Below are 25,049 nucleotides of genomic sequence, written 5' to 3' on the forward strand. Positions count from 1 at the left end.
CCCGGTGCCAAGGTACATGTGTGATGTTTCATGCTTCAGGTGATGACTGTATACAAGGGCTGTAGTGGACAGGACAGTAGAGACTGGCACTCAAGTCTTAGCTCTGTCTATCATATACCAGCTTTGCAGAGTTGAGTAGATCATAATTTTGTGCCTCAGTTTCGTTTCAAAAACACCCTGCCCCCCCCCCCAGACACACACATACAAAAAACCACCCTTGTCCTGCCTAGTGCTGAGCCTGTTGATAGGACCCAATGTCAGCGTGGGTGGAAAGCATTTTGTAAATTATAAAGCAGGGTGCAGTTGTCGGTTATTACAGAGGAGGCTCTTCCAAAGCACACCCAGTCCTCCCCAGCTTCAAACCCCCCCACCCCCCCACCCCGCTATTCTCCCTTCTGTGTGCAAAAGAGGACTAAAGACACACGTAAGCCCTCTCTTACTCAGAGAAAATCTCTCATTTTTATTCCTAAGAATATCCCAAACCTCTCCAAACTATTCCAACCTTTCCACTCCCCTTTGCACCCAGGGAATCACACCCTAACACCCACACCACCAGTTGACTGGGTCGAAAGGCACCTGTGCCCACACACTAGAGAATAAAATGCAGCCATCAGATTACAGTCTTTCCCCAAAACCAAAGGCAAGGAGGACAACCTGTGAGGTGTGGGCAGAAACACAGCCAGAGGAGCCACACTGGGTCAGCTTCAAAGCTCACCCACAGCAAAGTCCCTCCAGGGTCTTCTTCCATCCTGGAACTGAGACCCAGAGAGGATGGGACCTGCCCATGGTTACACAAGCAGTCTGGGGCAAACGTGGAAGCAGGGTTCCTATCTCTCCACTCCTAGTCTGGTCCAGGACATCCTAGGCTTAGGAGGTGTGGACATCACCAGGATCCCTTCAAGGCATGGGACCCACGTTTGAGACTAAGGTGATACCACTCTTGCATGGTTCCTTTATATCAGGAGTGCTCACACACTTTACCTGGGGGCCTGGAGGATCCAGGGAGAGAGAACACTGGAGATAGAAAGTCTGAAGCTCCATTTTGAAATATGAAATAAACTCTGAGCATCCCCTTCCTTGAAGACTCAGCCAATCTTCTGCACCAATTATTACATGAAGCTAGCAGCCTGCATTGCCAGGCAGCAAAATCCTCTGGTGGGCAAAGCAGTCTAAAAACAGACCAAGACCTCAGCAACCTCTGATAGGCAATGTGAAGTAGGTACAGTACTGTGGCCCCAGCCTCCAGGCTTCTCCTACTGTGTTATAGGAAGCAGTACCCCACTTTAGGAGGCAGAACAGTGGCAAAGAGGGTTCATTTAAAATATAACATTAGCTGGGAACCATGGTGCACACCTGTAATCCCGTTTCTGGGAGGCTGAACAGGAAGGTCAAACCTCAGCAATTTAGTAAGCCCCTGTTTCAAAAATAAAGATAAAAAGGGTGGGTATGCAGCTAAGTGGTAAGCACCTCTGGGTTCAATCCCAGTACCAAAAACAAAATAATAACAACAACAACAACAAGCATTATTAATATAAAGGTCAACAAAAATCATCTTGGTCCACCAGCTGAGAAATAGAGGGCCACTATTGCAAGGTCCTTATTCCATGAGAGATTCATGATAACTCTATAAGCTGCACACAGCTTAAGATGCCTGGCCAAAGTGTAATACTGAAATACTGCCTGAGCTCCACTGGCCAAAGCCCTGAGCTCTGGTACAGGGTTACACCCACCTGGAGAAAGGGATACCTATTTCCTTCCTTCCCTTTGCATGTATGTATGGTTCTGGGGATTGAACCTAAGGTCTTGTACTGCTGGAGTACCTATGTCTTTCTTTGCTTTTTCTTTTCTTTCTTTCTTTTCTTTTTCCTTTTTTTTTTTTTTTTTTGTACTAGAGATTGAACTCAGGGGTGATTAACCACTAAGCTTCATCCCCAGTCCTTTTATTTATTATTTTAAGACAGGGTCTCACTAAGTTGCTTAGGATCTCAGTAAATTGCTGAGACTGGCTTTGAACTTTTGATCCTCCTGCCTCAACTTCCCAAGTTGCTGGGATTATAGGCATGCGCCACCATACCTGGCAAGGAGGACAGCTATTCCTAACATACACAAAGGTACTCTTTGAGTTGCAAACACCTTGTCAATTTCAAAAGCAGACAAATATTCTCTTCCCTGCCTCACTTCCACTCCCTACTCCTAAGAATGGAAGAAAAAAGAGCCAATTATCTCCTGGAGGAGATGTTATGCATGCTAGTCTCACTTCTAGGAAGAACCCTTCATCCCTGATCGTAAAGTACCTCAGCAGCCTCCCATGGCACTGACAGAAGTTCCCACAAGTTACACAGTCACTGACTGGGAAAATCCTCAGTCACAGGAGATGAGAGAAACCCTTCCCATGGGTCTGGTAACCATCTGGCTAGACTGCAAGAAGCATATACCAGCATGCCAGGGGAGATGGTGGCCCTAAACCAGTACTGACCCCCTTGGGAGAATTTGCTGAGTTAGAGGAAGGAAAGCCCCCCACCAGGAAATGCAAAGTGACTTTACCCACATTTCTGAGCAGCAGTTGGAATACTGAGAGCCATTAGAGAATCTGTGCTTTGGGTCTGGGGGTGTAGTTCAGTGGTAGAGTACTTGTCTAGCATGTGCATGGCCGTAGGTTCAATCCCCAGCTCTACCAAAACAAATTAAAACAAAACAAAAAAAGAATCTGTGCTTTTGAATGAGGAAATTATCTCTAAAGTTGCCCAATGAAGAGGGACTCTGTTGAGCCCTATAAACCATTTGAAAGACGGGGCTGGAAAGAAAGGCAGACACGGTAAGGGAGATAAAGGGTCACAGTAGTGTCTGGGAAGAGACACCAGGATTAGGCAGAGGGGCTGGATTAGAACAGGGGTCAACCCTGTCCACAACTGGGGATTCATCAGAACCTCATGGGGTAGGCAAGTCATGGATCAGCATCACTTATACTGTGCAAATGAAGACACAAAAAAAGGTCAACTAACCAGCTCAGCACCATGTGGTGATGCAGCAACAGAGCCAGGACCAGATACGGAAAATCAGGACTTACAGGCCCATGGACTATCTTTTCTTACTTTATCACACACAGGTGTTATGTGATACTGAAAGAAACACCCGAGTTTTCAGACTTCCTCCAATGCTTTCACATCATTCTGAGACAGTGACCACTGCCTACCTTTACTTAGCAATATCAGCTCCTCTCTGAAGCCCTCACACTCCCCATTTGCTCCTATGCCTGGGACTTACTGCCACACATTCTGGAATGTTCTTCTACTTAACACTCATCAAATGGTGTCTTTCATTAATACTTTCCTGATTCATATCTCTCCATCTTGTCCCCTTCCTGGTTCCTGACCCTCCTCACACAGCTTCACCTGCAGAAGACACTCAAACACTTTGAACGGAATCTAAGCCCCTCAATAGTAACAGCACCCTCTATCCCATGACTGCACCTCTACCTCAGACTAACAAGTCTCCTGCTCTCAAACTCAGTGTTGTTAAGAATCTTCTAAAGCCAGGCATGGTGGCGCATGCCTGTAATCCCAGGGCTCAGGAGGCTAAGGCAGGAGGATCATGAGTTCAAAGCCAGACTCAGCAACTTAGCAAGGCCCTAAGCAACTCAGAGAGCCCTGCCTCTTAAAAAAAAAAAAAATTTTTTTAAAGGGCTAGAGATATGGCTCAGTGGTTAAGTGCCCCTGGGTTTAATCCTCAGAACAACAAAAAAAAATCTTCTAGGAGGCTCTATAAATGCAATTTCCTTTTGAAATTTGAACTCTATGACTGGATTGGCTATTCAAAAAAATCCAATATGGCCAGGCACAGTGGCACATGCCTGTAATCCCAGCAGCTGAGGAGGTTGAGGCAGGAGGATCTCAAGTTCAAAGCCAACCTCAGATCAGTTCAATCCCTGGTACCCAAAAAAAAAAAAAAAAAAAAATGCACAGTACAATATAAAGTAATGTAATATAATACAGAATAATAAGATAAGAGACATTATCTTACGTGGTCCCTCCCCCAATCCTGCTAGACAGGTCTTGCAGAAAGACCCAGGAAATTAAAATTTCAACTAATATTTATAGCTACCTGCCCTCCCACTACGCTCCCCACTACACATTTTTGAGAAACACCTATGTACACCTTCCTCACCCATGACTCAGAATCCCTACCCCACAACTTAGGAGCTAGTTTTCAGAAGTTGCGTGCACATAAGTGGACACAACATATGCAAGGACATATCCTGTTGATCAGGGCCTAAGCATCCAACAGGAGCTGGGTGGGTGCTGCAGGGCTTTCAACTCGCCTGTGCATCATTCAAGGCTCTTCTCAGTTAACGTACACAGGGAGACGAGAGCTTAGCAAGAAGCGCCTGCCTGTGTCAGCCCTTCAAACAAAGTGTCCTCCCTGCCCAAATGCTGTTTGTGTAGCATCGCTGGGAGGGAAATGGCCTAAGTGCAAAGAAGAAAAGAGGATGGAAAAAGTGACATACTACAGAGGGCTTCCTCAAACCACTGATTAGCTGTGGCAGCTCCCACACCAGCTCCACCAAAGCGCCAGGGGCTCAGCTGGGCCGAATGTGCACTCCTGTGCACTTGGCAATGAACTCAGAGAACCCCAAGACAGGACACTAACCCAGCCACAATGGCAGAACCTCCACATACTCAAAAAAGAAACAAGCAGATGGGGGTCAGAGCAACCATAAAGGAGAGGGGCCGGCAGCAACTCCAGGGCAAGCAAGGGCCTGTGCCAGCAACCATGGCCAGAGCCTGTAACCCCACCACGTGGCTCTAGCCAGGGGCAGTGGCTGGGCACAGCAGTAGAGAGGCATGCTACTAAGGTTAGGGAAAGCAGAGAAAGGCTGAGGGATCACAGGCCGAGGACACCCAATCCAGCTTAATGACCCTTTCTTCTATCAGGAAAACACCAAAGATTGAATCCCCGGCTCCAAACTGCTCTTGGCTCAAATATTAGAGTCTGAACCAGCCAATCTCTATCCCAGATGAGTCTCACAGAAGCTGTGCTGGCTTAAACACAAACAGCACAAACCACCTCACTCCCAAATATGAAACATTCCAAATACAAACAACAGGACAACTGTCGAAGCTCTGTGGAGACAAGCCCCCCTTTATGAATCAGACGTGTTCCTGAAAAGTCACCCTTGGACCAAATTTCTTTCTTTTTCTTTTTTTGGTACAGTGGACCAGGGCCAGCTTACCACTGAATTAAATTCTTGGTCATTTTTATATTCATTTTTTATTTCAAGATAGGGTCTTACTAGGTTGCTGAGGATCTCACTAAATTACTGAGACTGGTCTTGAACTTGTGATCCTCCTTAGTCTCTCCAGTTGCTGAGACTACAGACACGGACCCCTCGAGGCTCCCCCAGCTAAATTTCTGCTTAACAAATCTGATTCCTTCAATGGCTTTAGTTCTAAAAGGGAGATATACGCTCTTGAGGAAAAACCATAGTTTCTGAGAGGAACCACACATCACATTTAATGTGGCAAACCTTGCAAAGTCACCACTTCTAATGGGCAAGTTTCCTGACAAAATCTAATTCAAATTCAGCTCAAAGTGAGGTAATTTTAAATGTAGACTCCACACCAATGTTCACATGTACTGTTATTTATTTATTTAGGTACTGGGGGACTGAACCCAGGGTACTTTACCACTGAGCTACATCACCAGCCCTTTTTAATTTTTTATTTAAGATAGGGTCTTGCTGAGATGCTTAGGGTCTAGCTAAATTACTGAGGCTAACCTTGAATTTACAATTCCCTGCCTTACCCTCCAGAGTAGCTGGTATTACAGGCCTGCACCACCATGCTCAGCAGGAACTAAGTTATTTACAAGGAAATCTTCAAATATCATGCAAGGTCTCAGTTCTAATTTACACCAGCTGTAAAAGGAAAGCCCCTTTCGGTGAGTTTTCTGTATAAGGAGGGATGTCTTGACCAAGATTCTTAAACATTAGAATGGAGTCATCCTTATTAAATGCAGATTGGGATCTGATTCATGCTCTCAGGAAATACTGATGCTGCTTGGCTTTGGCCCTAATTTTGAGTAGCAAAGTGATAGAAAACCTAGGCCCCAAACAATTGGTTGCAGAAGGAACCTCAGCATCAGTTTTTACAACTACAATCCGCCAAGGCAAGTCAGCTTCACACAAAGGTGGCTGCCCATGCCCAGAACTCTTGGAGAAAGGCAGAAACTCTGCCACATCAAAATTCAGAAAAGACCCACAAGAAAAGACCACACACCAACAGGGAAGAGTAAGATCTCTTGATTCGGTTATACAGGGCTGGCCACCAGACAACCCCACCCCAACGAATCTGGACAGGGCACAAAGGACTCCAAGCGCCTAAGGGAGGCTTCATTTGCCCGTGATTACTCTGCCCTGTACACAAAATGTTTATTCCCTTTTTTTAATGAACCTAGATAAGGCAGAATACTGAACCTCTACAGAGGAAGACCCTCATAAATTAAAGCTAACTGGAGCAAAATATGGAAGGCGTGGAGCTAGGGTTGTGGGCTCAGTGGTAGAGTGCTTGCCTCGCAGGCATGAGGTACTGCGTTCGATTCTCAGTAACCATATATAAATCAATAAAATAAAGGTCCATCAACAACTAAAGAAAAATTTTAAAATATATACATATGGAAGGTGTCCTAAAATAACAGTTCAGAAGTCTTATAGGCCTCCACTTTCTGGCAGGAGAGACGATAGGCTTCAGGAGGAAGTGGAGGGTGAACTGAGCAAAGGAGAGATGGAGAGACCTAACACAACACACACCAGGGACAGGTCTTGATGAAAGGAGGGAAATTTCCTTTACCAGGTATGTATCAGGAACTGGCATATAGGCCAGGCTGGCTGAATGGAGTGTCCAGTAGGGAAAACATTTATTGTGGGGATGATGATGAAGCTTGAACAGGTATTCCTGCGTACCAAGGAGCAGGAAGACTTAGAAAGTGTGTGTTATATACATCACTACATTTCATCCTCCATACAGCTTCAAGAAGTAAGCACCTTTACAGAGAGGCAAACTGGGAGCTAAGAATCAGCCTAGAAGACGGCCTTGTCAAGGACTGGAGTTGGCCTTGCCAAATATTTCATCTCCATAGCCTAAACTCTGACCATCACTCGTTGCTGTTCTGGAACTCTAGGAGTCTGACCGTATCCTCTAGAAGTGATCTGGAAAAGCACACTTGCCCTCCCATCACACTTCCCAAAACTAATAAAAGCAAGTCCCCAGCCTGAATTACAGGCTACAGAAAGCTGGGGAATCTGCAGGACAACATATCCCCAAAATGTAACAACTTCATTTCCCAAACAAGACCTGGGGATGGGAATTCAGATGGGTGGTGACCACAACTGATTATTCAAGTGGACTGGTGTTAAGAATCCCAGGTTTCAAACCTCAAGCCTCCTCCTCTCCTCCACCATATTTATCACACCAGGATCTCAGAATTTGGAAAGTAACTCAGCCATTTACAACATAATTACCCAAACTTCAAAATGGTCTAATCCACAAACTTAGTCAGCCTTGGTTCATAACTCCAGCCTTATTAACAGTTGGGGTCTCACTACAACTCTAGTAATGCTACGTTAAACAATGAGATGGAAAATCTACTGTGATCTATTAAAAAAATTGTTGCCCCCTGAAGTCATGCGTCTTGGGTGGGTAGAGTTCACTACAAGACAGAAGGCGCCTCAGCTTCGTCTGAAATTGTTTACAGCACAGGGACAGGTTCCACCACAGGCACATTTGGTGGAACTGATTTAAAGCTCTCATTAAAATGTTCCTTTGTTGAGCACAAGACATCCCCCACCCCCAGGAGGAGATTCCAGACCTCCAGTCCCAAACCCTCAGCCTGCCCTAACTCTCCCTTGCCTGCCACCTCTCCCCCTCCCCTGCTAAACACCATCACTGGATTAACATCAATTAACATCAGAGTCATCTTCTCACAGAAGGAATTTAACATTTGTTGAACAAGAGACCCGATCCTACCAGAATCTCCCCTTAACTCCAGAACTCTAAATAGTCGCGGTGAAGGGAGCCATATCAGGTAGAGTTGCACACTAAAACCCAAAGAGAAGGTCTCTGAGCTTGGACTACTCGCCCATATGGCTGGGCCCCCTGATCCTGGCTGTGCAAAGGAAAGAGAGGGGAAAAAAAAAAAAAAAAAAAAAAAAAAAAAAACCTTCCATACTTCCTCTGGGAGCAGATGTGGATTCTGCCATGAGCAATAACCACCACACATATCACAAGATGCACAAGGCAACTCCAGAAACACCTCTTGCAAATCTCCAGAGCTTGTTCTTTTCAGGGTTACATTAACCTCTCGTTTTACAACTAAGGGTGAGGGATGTTGATTCCATCAGCTCCCAAATCCCTCAACAGCTGGCAGGCCAGGAAGACGTCAGAAAAGACAATTACCAACCTCTGTCCTCCTCACTACCACTTTTCAAACAAGGGAAAAAGTGATAAGCTAGAATATGTCCCCTAGGCAGAAGAGGAAGCTGCTCTGAGGACCACAATCAAAAATTTTGTATTTAGAAAGATGAGGGGACATCTTTTCCAGTCCAGGCTGTTTGGGATGCGCTTTGGGTAGGTTTGTGATTTCCTGTAAAGCACTTCCACACTTCAGAGGTGACTCTCAGGTGTGACTGAGCCAGGAAATAAAAGCTGCGGGTGGTGGTGGTGGGGGGAATCCCGTCTGCCTTGGAGATGCGGGCCACACCCTCATCAAAAACCCAAGGCCCTCCAAGAAAAGCCAGAATTAGCTCTTTTTGCCTTTCTATCCTTAGAAAGTCAGATTTTCTTTCCTCTATGAGAACAGACAGAATGGAAATCCAGGAAGACGCAAAACAAACCCCGTCCGCACCTTGGCAGGCCGGCCATGCCCGATTTTGGCAGCGGCCTTCACACATTAGTCACCGCGACAGCCTGGGACCCTCTGCTCCCGGATTCGACTCTAGCACAGTGAGCTCAGGACTCAGGCCAGAAGCTAGAGAGGATGGGGCGGACCCTAATTCTTCCCTTCCTCCGCCTTCACCAACAGGGCATCTGGGGTCCCTGCTTTGCTGGGTAACTTGCAGGAGGGCAGCCGGGAACGTCGGGCCGGCGTAGGCAACAAAGCTTCGCGCTTTGCGCGCGGCAGGTCGGTCCGGATCCGGCCCCAGGCCGGCCTCTCTCACCTGGACTGAGCCTGCGGGTGGGGGGGGGAATCCGTCACCCCCACCGCCAACCACCTAACCGCACCCCTCACAGGGCGAGGCGGGCGCGGATTCGTTTCTCCTCCAAAAAGAAAGTCTCCACCAGGAGCCGGCAACTCCCGGCAGTTTTCGAGCAAACTCTCAGGTCGGGCCGGGAAAACTCCATGGAGGCTGGAAGCGCGTCCCCACCCACAGGATGGGAGAGGGATCCCGACAGAGTCCGCGGGGGCTTTGCCAGCCTCCAGACCCCCGGCTCCCTGAACCTTTCCGCCCGGACCTCGCAGTCCCCGCAGGACTCTCCTTCGCTTCAGGGGTACTGCGCCCGCTCCAGTCGCTCCAACCACTTCCCGGGGCCCCCTCTTGCCCGCCCGACTCCCGCGCTTCCCCAGTCCCGCTCCCACAGCTCGTTGGGACTCACCGCCCAGGAGCGGCAGCAGCAGGACGCTTAGCAGAGGCAGCCGGCAGGGGCCGGCCGCGGATCCCCGCGCAGCTCCCATCCCGACGGGCTCGGGAAAAGCGGGAGGAGGGCGCACGGCGGGAGCGCAGAGTGCGCTCCGCGGCGGGCCCAGGAGGCCGACGCACTAGAGTGCGGGCGCCGCTGCAGCAGCCGCAGCTGGAGCCGGAGCCGGAGCCCTAGGCGTCCGGAGCTGGAGCCGCGCGCGCCCGGTACCTCCGAGTCCACGCGCGCCGCCGCTGCCGCCAAGCCCCGCCTCACGACGCCCCCTCCCCGTTGGCCGTCGCACGGCGCCCCGCCCCCTCGATGCCCCTTCCCCGCGAAGGCAGGGAGGAGCTCTCAGTTGGGGGAGGGGTCTGGAGAGATGCGGGACAGAGGGAGGAAGTCTCTGGGGAGTGTGAGGCACTGGGACGAGGTAAGGCAGTGAGTGTACCTTGTGCCCACCGCCTAGTTGGCAAGGACGCTGGAGAACCAAAGTGACTCTTGTAATTCGTAGCCCCTTGGAAGGATAATCAGTTATGGGTCTACCTGGAGGCTCCGACTCAGTTTCCCCATAATTCTCCAGGTGGTAAGGAAAAAGCCACCCAAAATCTTGAGTGAGACCTAGACCAGCAGGTTGTCCTTGGTGTCCCCAAGTAGGATAACCTAGAAATACTCTGGAGCCCCAGGACAGATGTAGTGGGAGAAGCCTGGGGGAATGCATGGCTGGGGTCTGGTTTGGCACTGGACCAATCTGAACCAAAAGGTAGAAACATGCTGGGCACTGCAAGCCTGGCTGAAGGTTGTTAAACACCGATTCATCCCAAGTCCATCTCCAGGCAGTTTGGGCCATGTCAGGGCATGGCCAAGTCTCCAGCTGTGGGGAGGCCCTGCTGTGCACAGCCCTTGTTCCAGGCATCTCCCTCCTACCCTCAGCGCCACCACCCCCACATTCTTTCTTTGTTGTGAAAGCAGCAAGGGGTGTAGGAGGCGGGTCAGGAGGAGTCAAACTTTAGAAGATGGGCCCCAGCTGCTGTTCAGGCCTCCAGGATAGGCTGGGAGGGGATGGATAGTGGCTTGTCTCCCCTCTGGTTCTGGAGGGCCCCCCCAGGCCTGCTTAGACCTCCCTTCCCCCAAGCAGCTGGGAGGAGGAGGGGCAGCCACAGAGGGCCTCACAGGCAGGAGAAGTGGCGCCAGGACTCCAGGGTCCTGCCACATGGCCACCACATGTCCTGACAACCCAGTCCACAGCACCTTCTCCTTGGGTTGTAGGCCTCCTTCCCCATCCCCCAGATGCCTTCCTTCAGGCCCTGTTGGAGAGGATACAAACAAGGGAGGAAGAGAGGAGAGATTCAAGAATCAACACTCTTCCCCTTGCCCCATCCACCATTGCCCCTCACCCTTCTTGAAGGGCCCCAATATAACCCTTGTTTCCTACCCCCTTCAATCAGGAGTCAAGCAGCAGAAGGTTATGTGATTTTTTTTTTTTTTTTTTTTTTTTTTTTTAATTTAAGAAACGTGAAATACATGGACCTGAAGTGAGGCAGCAGAGGGAAGGGAACAAGAGAGGCCAGGGCAAGGTGACTGGCCAGCTCCAAACCCTCTGACAGAAAAGTCAGCAGCAGATTGCATCTCTGAGATGCATACCTGCTTTTTACCCACCTTGGAGGCCTCAGAGCCAGCTATTCTAGAGGACCCCAGGGTGGGGAGAGTGTATCCTGAGGGTCCTTCCTAAGGGGGATTCCTGAGGAGGGAGCCGAGACCCCTTACAGGCAGCAGCAATCTTCCGGTTAAACTGCTCCCCCTTCACTTCTGCTTCCCACCTTGGGGTAGAGAAGAGGCAGGAGCAATAGGGAATGCTGTGTAGGCAGATCTGGGGGGTGGGTTGAATGTCAGCTGCTTGAAGAGAGGTCCATGGTGCTGGCACTGAGGCCCCGAGAGACCTGAAAAAACAGATATCACCACCCCATCAGCCCAGGGACCTCAGCTTCCCAAAGACTGTCTCCCAGAGTTCATCCAACCCAGGGCTGCAATCTATTTCTGGACCTAGAATCAGATCTATAAGCTCCACTCCAAGTTCTAAACTTTAGTTGGCCCCTGCTAGGATCTTCCAGAAGGCCAGAATCTGGTGAAGAAACTACCAGGAGAAAGCACAAGAACATTCACATGTACTCTGAATGAGCTGACTGTAAGTGGTCATTTGCTGTTAAAATATCATTATTAGGGGCTGGGGATTTAGCTCAATTGGTAGAGCACTTACCTTGTGAGTACTAAGGCCCTGGGTTCAATCCCCAGCACCCCCCCAAAAAATAAATAAATATCATTACTGTTTTCTCAAATGGAGATATTTAATAATAATTTTGTTCTTTTTCCTTCTCATGGACTACTAAGTCCCCAAGGTGAGTAATATAGTAGCTGCAGAAGAACAATTAGTGTCTCCAATGGAGATTAGTATCTCCATTCTTGAATTATTCAAATTCTAAAGAAGCAGTTTAGAGAACAACAATTCCTTGTTTCCTCTTTCTTGTTTTTGTTTTTGTTTTTTTTTTGGCATTGGGGATTGAACCCAGGGGCTCTTAACCACCAAATTGTACATAACCTAGCCCCCTTTTATTTTTTATTTTGAGAGAAGGACTTAACAAGTTGCTTAGAGCCTTGCTAAATTGCTGAGAGTGGCTTTCAATTTGAGATCCTCCTGCCTCAGCCTCTCAAGTCACTGGGATTACAGGCATGCACCACCATGCCTGGCTCCTAGTCCCCTCTTGATTAATTTACTTGCTATTATGTCTGGTCTAAAAACTGCTCCTTGGTGGTTACTCCTCACCGCCCCGCCCCTGCACTAAGCTGTTGTCAGATTCCTCAAGGACTCCAATTTCCTGGCCCACATTTTTTTTTTTTTTTTTTTTTGTGGTGCTGGGGATTGAACCCAGGGCCTTGTGCCTGTGAGGCAAGCACTCTACCAACTGAGCTATCTGAGCTATCTCCCCAGCCCTCTAAAGTTTTTTTTATATATAAACATTTTAGTTGTAGGTAGACACAATACCTTTATTTTATTTATTTATTTATTTATTTATTTATCTATCTATTTATTTATTTTGCAGTGCTGGGGATTAAACCCTGGGCCCTGTGCTTGCAAGGCAAGTACTCTACCAACTGAGCTACATCCCCAGCCCTTATTTTATTTTATGTGGTGCTGAGGATCGAACCCAAGGTCTCATGCTGCTAGGCAAGCACTCTACCACTGAGTCACAACCCCAGCCCCTCCTGGGCCATCTTTATCACAGGTGACTTTCCATTCTTCCCTGCCTTCCACTGGGCTTGCTTGATGGTACTCCTTTTCTCACCCATCAGTGTGCTCACAGTACTGCTCTTACCTGGAGGGGTGCTGCACTGGGTTGGTTCAAATAGTTCAAAGAGGCTGCCCGCTTCATGTTGCTGCTACGATGGAAAATAAAAGAAATAGGGTCTCTTCTCTTTCTCCCAGGTGGTCCTGAAGCTGTAGGCCTCCTGGGCACTAGCACGTGAAGTCAGATCACTGCCTCCCTACCATACCCCACCTCACACCCACTCTTATCTGCATCAGGCACCAGCATTTCCTTAGGTAACTTCATCCCCCACTGAGGCACCCATCCTGCCAGAACTTTTTCTGTGGCCATCCCATTGACCTCTATGTGCCTCTCCAATACTCTTCTCCTCCAGAGATCAGGACAAGAGGAGTTGCAGGCAAGAGCTTACTTGCCTGCTTTGCCATAGCTCAATGTCATTGTGTACCTGGAAGGCCGAGGCTCAGTCCCCTGGAGCTTCCTCACCAAGAGTTCGCTGCTTCTACGAAGCACATCCCGAATCTTGCCCAGAGAGCCACTCCTCTGCAGGGTCCCACTGCCATCCTGGCATAGAGGGATGGGCAATCAGAGCTAAAGGGATCCCATGCAGACTATTTATTCTGCCTATATGCCCAACTCCCAAAGCCCAGTGATTAAAAACAAGATCACTGTCAAAAGTTGACTCCCAGAGATAGACCTGAGGGGATGGGCTAACTGGAATGGAGACACATGTCCTCATCCCCTACAAGAGCCTGGAGAAAGGCAGGCTCAGAGCCTCTCACACCACCAGCAGGAGAGGGCAGGAGAGATCAAGGAGAAATGGTCAGACTTACCCCTGACCATTCTACAGCCACAGAGGCATCTTCACCTCCCTCAAATTTAACACTGTCCCCAGGTCCCTCCTGGGAGGTCCTTCTACTGTCACCCTCCCCAAGCAGCTCTGCCACCTTGGTCTGGCTGATAGGATCGGTGCCCTAGAAGGAAAAGGAAGAAGCTTAATTTCTCAGGATGAGCTCTGAATTATTTCTCCACATCAGGACTGTAAGGAAAACATTTTTTTTTTCTTCTTGTGATATCCCAATACACAACTACTAGGGCAATACTTACCTTTTCTATTTTTAATGCACTCTTTTTTTTTTTTTTTTTTTTTTTTTTTTTTAATACTGGGGATTGAATCCAAGGGCACATAAACACTGAACCACATCCAAGGGCACATAAACACTGAACCACATCCCCAGTCCTTTTTATATTTTATTTAGAGACAGGGCCTCATTAAATTGCTTAGGATCTTGTTAAGTTGCTGAGGCTGGCTTTGAATTCACGATCCTTTTGCCTCAGCCTCCCTACTCATTGGGATTATAGGCATGCACCACTGCACCTGGCTGCAATACACTCTTATATATAGATACATTATGTATTTTACATGTATGTATATATGTGTGTGAATGAGTATATATTTATTTTTATTTACTTACATTTTTTTAGGCAGCATGCCCCGAATGAATATCTGTCTCTCTGGTATAACCAATTCATTCCTACATTCTGAGAGCCTTGCTGAGAGTGGTGGCACACACCTGTAACCCTAGCAACTCAGGAGGTTGAGGCAGGAGGATCACAAGTTCAAAGCCAGTCTCAGCAACTTAGCAGGGCCCTAAGCAATTTAGCAAAACCCTGTCTGAAAATAAAAAATAAAAATGGGCTGGGAATGTAGCTCAGTGGTTAAGTGCTCCTGAGTTTAATCCCTGGTAACAAAAAACAAAAACAAAAATAAAGTCTGAGAGCCTTTTTTATTTAAAAAGCCATCGGTTGCATATTGGTTAATCAAGGACCCTAAAACATATCTGAATTTTCTTTTTTTAATCCTAAAAAGCTATACATTCATCTGGTACCCTGAAAGTTATATAGATAGTTGTAGCACAATACCCTTAACCTCCACATGTGGTGTTTGGGGTGTAGAAGTGAGAGAAACTCTGTTCTAAGAAGGCTAAGAAGCAAGGACAATGATGCATGCCTGTAATCCCAGCTACTTGTGAGGCTGAGACAGGAGGCTCGCAATTTCAAGACCAGCTGCAGCAACTTAGTGAGACTGTCTCAAAATTGAAAAGAATATAATGGCTAGGGATGTATCTCACTGACAGAGCACCCCAGATTCAATTCCCAGTACCATGTCAGGGGCGCCGGGGGGAAACCTAAGAAAAAGAAAGACCAACTTGGCAGTGGGGAAGTCAAACTCAATTTTCCTGCTCTTTTTGACTAAAGGTAACTGGATAATGACTCCTAGCAGGCAAACAATGGCATTTGTTTAAAAAGCAATTCTTAATGGGCTTCCTTCTTTACCTTACTTTTTACATAAATCAGACTCTTTTTTTTTTAACCGTAAACCACATTGAATTGATTTTATAACCTACTGTCAAGACTCACGGTTTGAGGGGCTGGGGTTGTGGCTCAGTGGTAGAGCACTTGCCTCACATGTGCAAGGCACTGGGTTCAATTCTCAGCACCACATATAAATAAATGAATAAAATAAAGGTTTGTCAACAATTTAAAAAATATTAAAAAAAAAAAAAAAAAAGATTCATGGGACTGGGGATATAGCTCTGTTCATAGAGTGCTTGCCTATCAAACACAAGGCCTTGGGTTCAATCCCCAGCACCACACACAAAAAAAAGGATTCACAGATGGAGAAATTCAACTTTGGGTTCTCCTAAGCTCAGCCTCTTACCCATACCACTATGCTCATCCATAGGAAAGGGTTGGACTCTTGATCCTGGCATCCTCACCACAAAGGTTAGGTTGGGAGGAAGAACACACTTAGAAACAACCATAACCACAAGACTGTCTCACCTTCCTCTCCTTCCTGTCCTCCCCATTAGCCTCTCCTCTCATTCTCAGGACACTCACAAGGAGCCTTAGTGGTCCCTTGTCCCCAGGGTCATTCCTTCCTGGAGGTCCTTCCCCCCCGCCGCTGACCTGTTTCCGGGAACGCAGAGCACATTCCTCCAGGGTCTCAGCTGCCTCCAGTTTTCCCTGGCGTCTGTACAGTGCCCCTAGGTTTCTCAGAGTAGTGTTCACTGTGGGGCTATAGGAGAGAGACCCGGGATGAAGGGAGAATGAATTCAGAAGAGGAAACGGGGGAAAAGTGAGAAGAGCTAAGGCTGAGAGAACGTCAAAGGGTAGAAGGAAAAAGGGCAGGAAACTGGGATCAGGGTTTGGGAGGGTTGGAATAGGAGGCCAAACTGCTGTTCTCAGGCAGCTCACCTGCTCACTTTGCAGGCCTTGTACCAGCCTCCATACTCAGCATAGGGTGTGCCTCCCTCACGGTGCCGGCTCTGCAGCAGAGGGGAAGCCAGAGATGAGGATACAGAGATGCTAAGGGATAAGCTGGCATGGGGCTAGTGTGCAGTCTGGAGTGGGGAAGGCACCATGTATCTGGGGTTGGGGTGGGAAGTGAGTAGCTGGGCTAATGCAAGGAGCAAGACAGAGTCCCTGACAACCTTGGGGTCCCCAGCTTGGGCACCCCCACTCACTTTGCTCATTTCTTCTCGCTCCTCTGCATGCATCCAGATGGGCTTGTGGTCATCTGGGGATGATACATGGGGTAGAGTGAAGAGGTTAGAGAAGAAAGCTGTATGGTCTGGAGGAGCCAGGACCCAGAGACCAACAGGGCTGAACCAAAGGGATCTGGCTCTCCACTGTTGGCCTAATCCCCCACCTTTGGTTTGCATTTCTTTTCCTCCCTGTAGCCCAGTCCCCAGACCCTCACCACTCACCATCCACAGACCCAAACTCCTGCACGTGGGCACGAGTTAGGATCTCTTTGTATAGGGTCTCAGCTTCAGCATATTTGCCCTGCTTCAGATAACAGGAAGCCTAAAAGACAGGAGCAAAGATAGAAGAAGACAAGGTCTTAGCCAGACTCGGGGAATTCCACTATTGGTGTCTCTGAGTTTCCCCTTAGGTCCTCCTTTACACACCCTCTTCTAGCTGCACGGTTAAAAATATCCCCTCCCTACTCCCAGGAAGCTATGGAACATCTAGCCCTGGAATGAAGCAGATCCCTCACCCCCAAAGGCAGCCCTAGAGATAGGCACATCATTGATACCAAATTTGATACATAGTGTACCAAATTATGATGTTTTCTGATGCCAGGACCCAAGTGGCCTTTCCCTTCCCCTTCTTCCTCCCATCTTGTCCCCTTTTCTTCCTTACCAAGTTGTTCTTGGTCCGAGCTACATTAGGGTTGTCTGGCCCCAGCTGCCCCTCGTAAATGGCCAGTGCCCGCTGGTAATAGCGTTCCACAGCCTCGTACTTGCCCTGGTTTTGGCACAATAGGGCCAAATTGTTCAGCTGCTTTGCCACATCTGGGTGGTCAGTGCCCAGGACCTGAGAAGGAGCAAAGGAACAGATAAATAACTATGATTATGTGTGTGCACGCACATATGGGGAGAAGGAAGGGAAAAACAGAAAAGAAAATAAAGCAGAGATAAGGGGGAAGTAAGAGGGAAGGTAGATCAGGAGAGACAAGAAGGGGCTGCAGTGACAGGTGAAGGATGGAGAGAGGATGTGGGTACCTTTTCTCGAATCTCCAGTGCTCGCTGGCACAGTGGCTCTGCTTCCTTGTATTTTCCCCTTTTGCCATACAGCACAGCCAGATTATTGAGTGTGGCAGCCACCTGCAAGGGAAACCTGTTCCCATCAGACACTGGTGCTGCAAAGGATCTAGATGAATCTGAGGTTTCTCCCATGCATAACAGTGCCCAAAACAATGTTAAGGAGACTTGGACTCCACCACCCTAACCAGAGGCTGGCAAGAGGGAAAACTGCTGCCTTGGATGGTTCTGAGGCTCTCTGTGGGTGTGGTATCGCCCTCTAGGGGGATTTTTAGAAATTTCTGTGGTTGTGTATGTGTGTCTGTTACCAGGGATTTAAGTCCAGGGTGCTCTACCTCTGGGTCATGTTCATCAGCCCTGTTTTTGTTTTTTGTTTTCACTGAATTGCTGAGGGTGGCCTCAAAATTGCGATCTTCCTCCCTCAGCCCCCTAAGTTGCTGGGATTACAGAAGTGTGCCACCACACCCCATGATTTGTAGAAATTTCTGATGGTGGATTTTTGTTTTGTTTTGTTTTTGGTTGCCATAAAGACTGGGGGCACTATTACCAATGGAGAGACGAGAACACTATAGCTATTTTCCATATGCAGGACGGCTGAAAACTTTTGAATGGCCTGCCAGATATTCAGACACTGAGCATAAACTTTGATACTTGGTAGGATATCAAGATAGGAGTTATTTTCTGAGCTACATCCTCCCTGCCTATCGCATGTCATATTGCAGGGAATTATTTTCACATGGTCAGCTCATTTTTTAAAAATCTGATTTCTCACTTTTTCTACTCTGACAATCTATCATTTGGTTGTGGCATGCTACCCCTACTTAAGGTTACTTCTTTCTCTTGTGTACAAATAAATCTGGTCGGTGGTATTTATCATAACACTGCAGTTTAATTGAGTTTTCAACTATACTTCTCTTTAATTATTTAAAATTTTTTTTTAGTTGTAGATGGACACAATACCTTTATTTTATTTATTCATTTTTCTATGGTGCTGAGGATGGAACCCAGTGCCTCACACGTTCTAGGCAAGCACTCTCCCCCTGAACCACAACCCCAGCCCTCTTTCATTTTTCTAGTATGGCTTACTCGTCTTCTGAATCCAGTCATTCATCATGTATCAGTTATATATTATTATGTCTTCTAGTATAGTTGTACTCAATACAGCTATTGCTGCACTATTACCTTTTATTTATATATTATTATAAATTACTTTCCTGTTCTTCTTTATATTAGGGAATCATATTAAATTTCTTGGAAATCATATAGGTAAGTAGGACACATTACCTATGAATTAAATTTCAGGAAAATATTCTAATAAAAAGGAGATATTGCGTCTCAGAGCACTGAGAACCACTGGACTCACTGGAAAGTGCCTGGAAGAAAGAGTTCTGATGCCTCCTTCCTAATCACCCCTAGTGAGAGAACTGAGGGTAGCAGGTAGAGAAGCTAAGAGAGGGAAAGAGCAGTGGGGTGGGGGACACAGGAAGAAGACCACGAATACTGACAGCAGGGTGGTCCCGGCCCAGGGTGCTCTCCCGGATGCTGAGAGCATCATTCAGCAGATGGGCAGCTTCCTTATACTTATTCTGATCCCTAGAAAAGAACAAAGGGACAGGCATTACCCTGAATTCTGCCCCCATAGCATGTCCTTCCCTCCCTCCCTTTGAGAAGACTAAGATACATTTAGAGACTGGGACTTCCCTAGAGACAGGAAGCCTGGCATGGGCAGGGAGGGGATTTCACTGACACACCCACACGAGGCTACAGATCACTGCCAACCCAAGAGCAGGTCACAAGTCTCCGGAAGCAAGAGAGAGAGAGGCACTTTCCAGAAGAGAGACTAGAGAAGCAGAGAGACTGAGAGATGAGTGTTCTTTGAGGTTGAGGGCTTGGATGTGGAATAAATGAGAATTCGAGTACATGAGGAAGCACCCTAGTGGGTACACTGGGGAGACCAATAGGTAGGAGAGGCACCCAGTGGAGAGGAGGGGAACTGAGAGAGATTCTGTGCCATGCAGAGGGCAATACTCACCGATACACCAAGGCAAGGATGTTGAGCATGGTAGCCACATCAGGGTGGCCACGGCCAGACGTGCGCTCCAGGTCCTCTAGTGCCTGCTTGCAAAGTGGCACAGCCACCTCATAGCGACCCTGGGCTGCATACTGGATCACCAGGTTGTGCAGTGTCCGCAACCTTGCTGGGATCTCATATCCACCCTGCTGGGCTGCAGCTGCACCCTGGCCACGGGACACTAACCGTCCCAGAAAGTGAACAGGAGACTTCCTCAGAGGACTCTTCCTCTCCCCTTTGTGTGTGCCTCCCCACTCCCCATACCATGTCTCCTGTACCACCTCCCAGGCTCTCTAAGGAGACCCGTCTCCACTGCTATTCTTTTACCCACAACCTTGCACCAGTGCCCATCACAACCCCATCTGTTCACCCAGTAATTCACTCATTCAACAAACACTCAACAAGCATGAGCCAGCAGCTGTCCCAGGATTACAAAGGTAAGAAAGACCCAGTTCTTTCCCTTGAAGGGCTCATGCTCTTCCCATCCTAGGGTCCCTCTCCTACTAGACTCTGAATACCCTGCTGATGAAACCTGTATCATTTCATTTTGGTATTCTTAGTAGCCATCACTATTAAGTTTTTAATAAATCTTGATGAATAAAGGGAAGCTGAGGAAATGAAAATAGTAGCCTGGCCCCCTCCCCATCTTCAGAGGAAGTGGACAGCCTGTTTCTGGATGGTGAGCATCCTGTGCACAGGGAGTGCCCTGCTGGAACCAGCCTTCTGCTGCCCCTCTTCACCCTCCAACTCCAGAGGCCAACTCACAACCACTGCTGGGGTCCTCTTCTTCCTCATTGGGGAAGAGGTCATCCAGGGAATCCTTGGTAGCATCTCCTTCCTTGTCCTCCTGAAAAGGAAGAAGCATTACAGGCTCCAGTGGCCTCTTCATGGGTCCCTTTAAGTCATGAATCACTGACAGATGGGGCGTAGGAAAAGACCCTTATTCCTGCCTCTACCCTAAGGAAAGGCCACCATTTGGACCAGTCAAGCTCAGGCCTCTCTTCCTTCCCTTCTTTCCCATTCAGAAAGTTACCCTAACTACCTTCTCTCTCCAGCCTTCCCCTCTCTCCTGCTCAACTATTGTAATTATAGCCTGAGTGCTGATCCCTCTGTGTTTACATTGATTACATGTCTGTCTTGTCTCTCCTGAGGGAGGGAGTGTTTCTGACTTTGACACGTACCCAAAGTGTCTGGCTTAGCCTTCTGCTGATCATCTAGCACTGCTTACTCTGGACTTAGTGCCCGACCTCATGTATCACCTATTACTACACTGGAGAAATTTGCTTTTTCCTATCAGGAACAGCAGTTTTATATAAAGGCCTCCAATCCTCCTACCAACTTCACCAATGTACCCTATGAAAATTGTCTCACTTTTCCCTGGGGCACACCAGCTCTTCAGCCCTGAACTCTTACCTGTGACACCCTCTGTCCTGTCTAGCGAGTTCCTCTTTCTCTTTTGTCATCTTTCAAAATTCGTCCCAAACTAACATTCCAATAAGCATTTCAACCCTACCCTGTCTCCTCTGTGAATCCCTCTCAGATCATTCCAGTCCTCAGGGACCTATCTTCTTTGAATTCCTCCCACACTGACTGAACCACTCATCCAGAATGAGTACCTGCTGCTTTGCGTTATCACGTATATGTTCTCATGCGAAAGCCTTGTTCCCTAAAGACACATTATGAACTCCAGAAGGAACGCTCAGAGTTCTTTATTTCTCTTCTACACACATTTTCTTCATAAAGCACAGAGATACCTAATGTCTGTTCGGTAAGGTTGAATTTCATACATTTTGAAAGTAAATGTTGAGTCTTGCTCAACTGAGAAGATTCTGGATTTGAATTACCCAGCTGCTTGTCTCTCTCCTATCACAAACCTATACCCACGAGAGCAGGAACTGTCTGCCCCATTCATGAGTAGAGTGCGTAGTACCTGGCACATAGTAGGCATTTAATTAAATGTTGATTGAATGAAGATTGTTTCCCCCATTTGTTGTTACCTAGAGTTGGCGTCAGGACTAAAAGGGAAATTTTCCAGGTAGGGACAGGTGGATATCAATCCTGGCCCTTGGGGATGATGGAGCAATTGCCTCCCGATTGTGCCCAGATACCAGCTTCCCGCCAACCCTGCCTGAGCAAGCTCACCGTTGTGTGTCCATCTTCATCATACTGCCGCAGCTGTCCTAGGAACTCCAGGTGCTTCTTTTCCTCCTCCAGCTGAGCCACAGCCTGTTCACTACGCTGTAGCCGCTGCTGGGTACCCGCCAGTTCATCCCGGAGCCACTGGTTCTCCTGGCACAGCCGCCGTACCTGAGCCCGTAGCTTTTGCTTCTCTGACTCCACTGTGCTCAGATGGCTGGCAAGAGCCAGCATGACCTAGGTGGGTACAGTACATCTGGAGTGGGTAAGCTCCAGATTCTGGGTGGAAGCAATCAAGGATAGGCAGAAGGGAAGCCTACTGGGAGGTGTCAAGTCGCAGGAGCGCAGAGGAACAAGTGGGCAGCAATGGCTTACCTTGAAAGTATACCCTGAATCTAATTTTTCACCATCTCCATTGTCATTACCCTAGGTCAAGCCACCGGCTCCTACCCAGATTACAATGGCCTCCCTGTTCTGCCTTATCCCCTAGAGTATATTCTCAACCCAACAGTCAGATGATGTTAAGTTAGACTCTTCAAAACATTTCAACAGTTTTCATCTCTCTTGAATAAATGTCTACAAGTGCCATGTGATCTGTCCTCCTCTTCCCTTCCCCATTACTCCTCAGACTTAATTTTTTATTTGCTTCTCCCTCATTCACTCTACTGCAACCATACTGGCCCCCTGCTGTTCACTGAAATCATCAGGCAGTTTCCAGCTCAAGGCCTTTGTACTTACAGTTCTCTCTACGTAGGGCACTCTTTCTCTATTCCTTGTGTGACTTGTTTCCTCACCTTCAAATCTTTGCTCGACTGTCATCTTTTCAATGATTCTCTTTTGGCCATCCTATCTAAAATTGTGCTTTCTCTCCACACTTCCTAGTCCCCTCCCCTACATTATTTTTATCTTTTTATCCTTAGCAATTATCACTCTGACAACACTGAATCATTTACTTATTTGTGTACTGTTTATCTCTCCCAGATAGAATGACAGCTCCGAGATGGCAAAGCTTTTACTGCTGTGTTAAGTGATGTATGCCAGTGTCCAGAAGAGTTTCTGGCACATAGTAGGGGCTTTAATAGATATTTACCATATGATTGAATGCAACTGTCTGGAAGATGATCCCAAGTGACCCCAAACATCCTCCTATCAGACAACTGCCCCTCGTTGTACTCTGGACTACTTGCACCATCCCTGCTATCTTACCTGGGCCTCACTTAGCCCTAGCTCGATGTTTTCCATAGAGCGACGCAGTTGCCGGGCCTTCTCATGCACCAGCCCTTCCTCGTGGCCTCCCTGCTGTAGACACTCAATGGTTTGGGATAGGCTTTGCAGGACAGCCTGGTGTTCACTGTGTAGGGCCTCCAGCCCTTGGCTCACCAGCCGGGTGCTCCCCAGGATCTCCTCTTGGCTAAGACGGTGCCCTGCAGGCTCATCCCGCTGCCCCAACACCAGGCCCGACATCCTGGCAAGGGGTAGCACGTCTGGGCTAGGGAGAAACAACAGAGTTCAAGTAGGGTAAAGATAAGACAGAAGGGCTGAGGTTAAAGGGTGGTGGGGATTCAAGTAAAGGAAGGAGAGTATGGGAGATTCTGGAGTTCGGTTGGAGAGAGTGATCAGTAGGGAGGTAGCCTATACCACTAAACACAGAGCTAAGGTGAGGGAGAGGAAGTGACTTAAATGAAGAAAATGTGTGGAAGGAACAAAGGTGCCAAGAGCTAGCAGAGAGATTTGGGACTCAGGAACAAAAGCAAACTGAACAGGAATTGGAGAAAGAGTTTAAGTTAGGAAAAGGGATCAAAGGATGAGAGACAGCACTACAGGGATTAGAGAATGTATTGGGGAAAGCTTCAAGGGGAATAGGGTTAAAGTAGGCAGGAGATATGCAGCAAATAGAGCAGGGGCTTCCAAGAAAGGGAAAGAATAGGTTAAGTCAGGCAGGAGAGGGAAAAGAAGAAAGCAGGAGCCTTTCTCAAGGGTCCAGATGAAAGGGTTCCAGTAGGTTCAAGGTCTTCAGGCTACATCACCTACAGAACTAGAACCAGCATCTCCAAACCTGGTCACCCTGTCTCTTTCCCACTAATCTTCAGCCCATACTTCCCACCTACCCTAGGATTAGGCTGTCTTCCTACTTCCTCAAAAGAGTAGTTTTTCATCTCTGAAGTCCTCTTACCTGTGTACGAGCAGAGCTCTTGGCGGCAGCGCTCAGGCCTGAGCCGGAAGAAACTCTGCTCAGCAGCTAGGGATTCAGAAGGATCTGCCCTGCCCAAAGTCCAGAAGTCCGGCGGTCCCACCCCTTCTCTCACCACTTCACAGTCACCCAGAGGACCTGGCACAGAGCCCCATCCCTCCCTCTCCTTACAGGTCTTCAAAGACAACCAATGTCCCTCCTCCTTCCCCAACCAGGCCTGGGGAGTTATTTTCTCCCAAGAAGGGAGATTTGATTTAATCAGAAACCTGAGGCAAAGGGTGTGTGTCTAGGAAAGGGTGAGGACGGAGACCTGGTCACTCCTAGCCTGGTTACTTCCATAGCTTTGTCTGTCTGGATCACCTCTAACAGGCTCTGAGGGAATCACCTTATGGTGCTTCCTAAGTGTCTGATGGTGCAGGGAAGAATGAGAAGTCTGTTGAGCAGCTGCAGGGTCTCAGGGAAATGCGACGCTGAGAGTTGGTCTCCAGGACCTGGGGTTGCGGACCTGCCCTGGGGCCCAGGGTGGGGATAAAATGAGATAGGCGGGGGCCGCGGGGAAGCAGGTGTGGGTGGACGACCGAGGTCCGTGTCGCGGGCGAGGACCTGACAGCCAGGCAATCCGGAGGTCACTCAGTCGGTCGCGCAGGGGGCGGGGCAGACAGTCTGTCTGTCCGTCTGAACGCCGATGGGCGGGGAAGAATGGGGGGCGGAGTTTTTAAGTCAGAGTTTTGTGAGGTTGGTCGGAAAGGGGTTGCTCATCTGTCCGGGAATGAGGGAATAAGAGGTAGTGGTGACCTTAGTCTTCAGCCCTAGGATTACCCTGCAAGACTCACCTGCAGTCTGTTGGTCTGGCTCCGCCTTTGCCGATACTGTCCCTTTAAATCCATCATGGCTGCCGCTCGAGGCAATTGTTTTGACGGCTCTGAGGGCGGGGCCAGGTCCTCAGTCACGAGACCTTAGAGCCGCCAGAAGATTGGCTCTGGCCTCGCTGCGGGGAGGAAAGTAAGCCTATCTCCGGTTCTAGCCCGCCTCCTTTTACGTTACTGGAAAGCGACG

The 25,049-nt window shown here is 48.2% G+C and overlaps 2 protein-coding genes across 4 annotated transcripts in view; both read right to left on the minus strand.

The window, feature by feature from the left end:
• Nucleotides 1-9,913, minus strand: part of Ptk7 (protein tyrosine kinase 7 (inactive)) — a 62,914-nt gene extending 53,001 nt beyond the window's left edge. The window contains 1 exon segment of the mRNA XM_047559732.1: nucleotides 9,648-9,913. Coding sequence (XP_047415688.1) covers nucleotides 9,648-9,726 — 79 coding nt within the window. The 5' untranslated portion in view covers nucleotides 9,727-9,913.
• Nucleotides 9,914-11,168: 1,255 nt separating this feature from the next.
• Nucleotides 11,169-24,956, minus strand: Klc4 (kinesin light chain 4). 3 transcript variants are annotated; one of them, XM_047558250.1, is made up of 16 exons: nucleotides 24,827-24,956; nucleotides 23,009-23,291; nucleotides 21,809-22,039; nucleotides 20,432-20,513; nucleotides 19,628-19,847; nucleotides 19,101-19,188; nucleotides 17,557-17,658; nucleotides 17,195-17,368; nucleotides 16,756-16,855; nucleotides 16,513-16,565; nucleotides 16,244-16,314; nucleotides 15,956-16,064; nucleotides 13,819-13,959; nucleotides 13,434-13,549; nucleotides 13,037-13,100; nucleotides 11,169-11,605 (listed from the first exon to the last, which is right to left on the minus strand). In XM_047558250.1, exons 2-16 carry the CDS (start codon nucleotides 23,264-23,266, stop codon nucleotides 11,555-11,557), a joined length of 1,860 nt encoding a protein of 619 aa, XP_047414206.1. In that variant the 5' UTR covers nucleotides 23,267-23,291; nucleotides 24,827-24,956; the 3' UTR covers nucleotides 11,169-11,554. The 3 variants fall into 3 exon arrangements, with proteins under 3 accessions (XP_047414206.1, XP_047414205.1, XP_047414207.1); XM_047558249.1 differs by lacking the exon at nucleotides 24,827-24,956 and adding an exon at nucleotides 24,379-24,675; XM_047558251.1 differs by lacking the exon at nucleotides 24,827-24,956 and adding an exon at nucleotides 23,976-24,353.
• Between the last annotated feature and the right edge of the window lie 93 nt (nucleotides 24,957-25,049).

This window comes from Sciurus carolinensis, chromosome 7 (assembly GCF_902686445.1).
Source record: "Sciurus carolinensis chromosome 7, mSciCar1.2, whole genome shotgun sequence".
Classification (NCBI taxonomy): domain Eukaryota; kingdom Metazoa; phylum Chordata; class Mammalia; order Rodentia; family Sciuridae; genus Sciurus; species Sciurus carolinensis.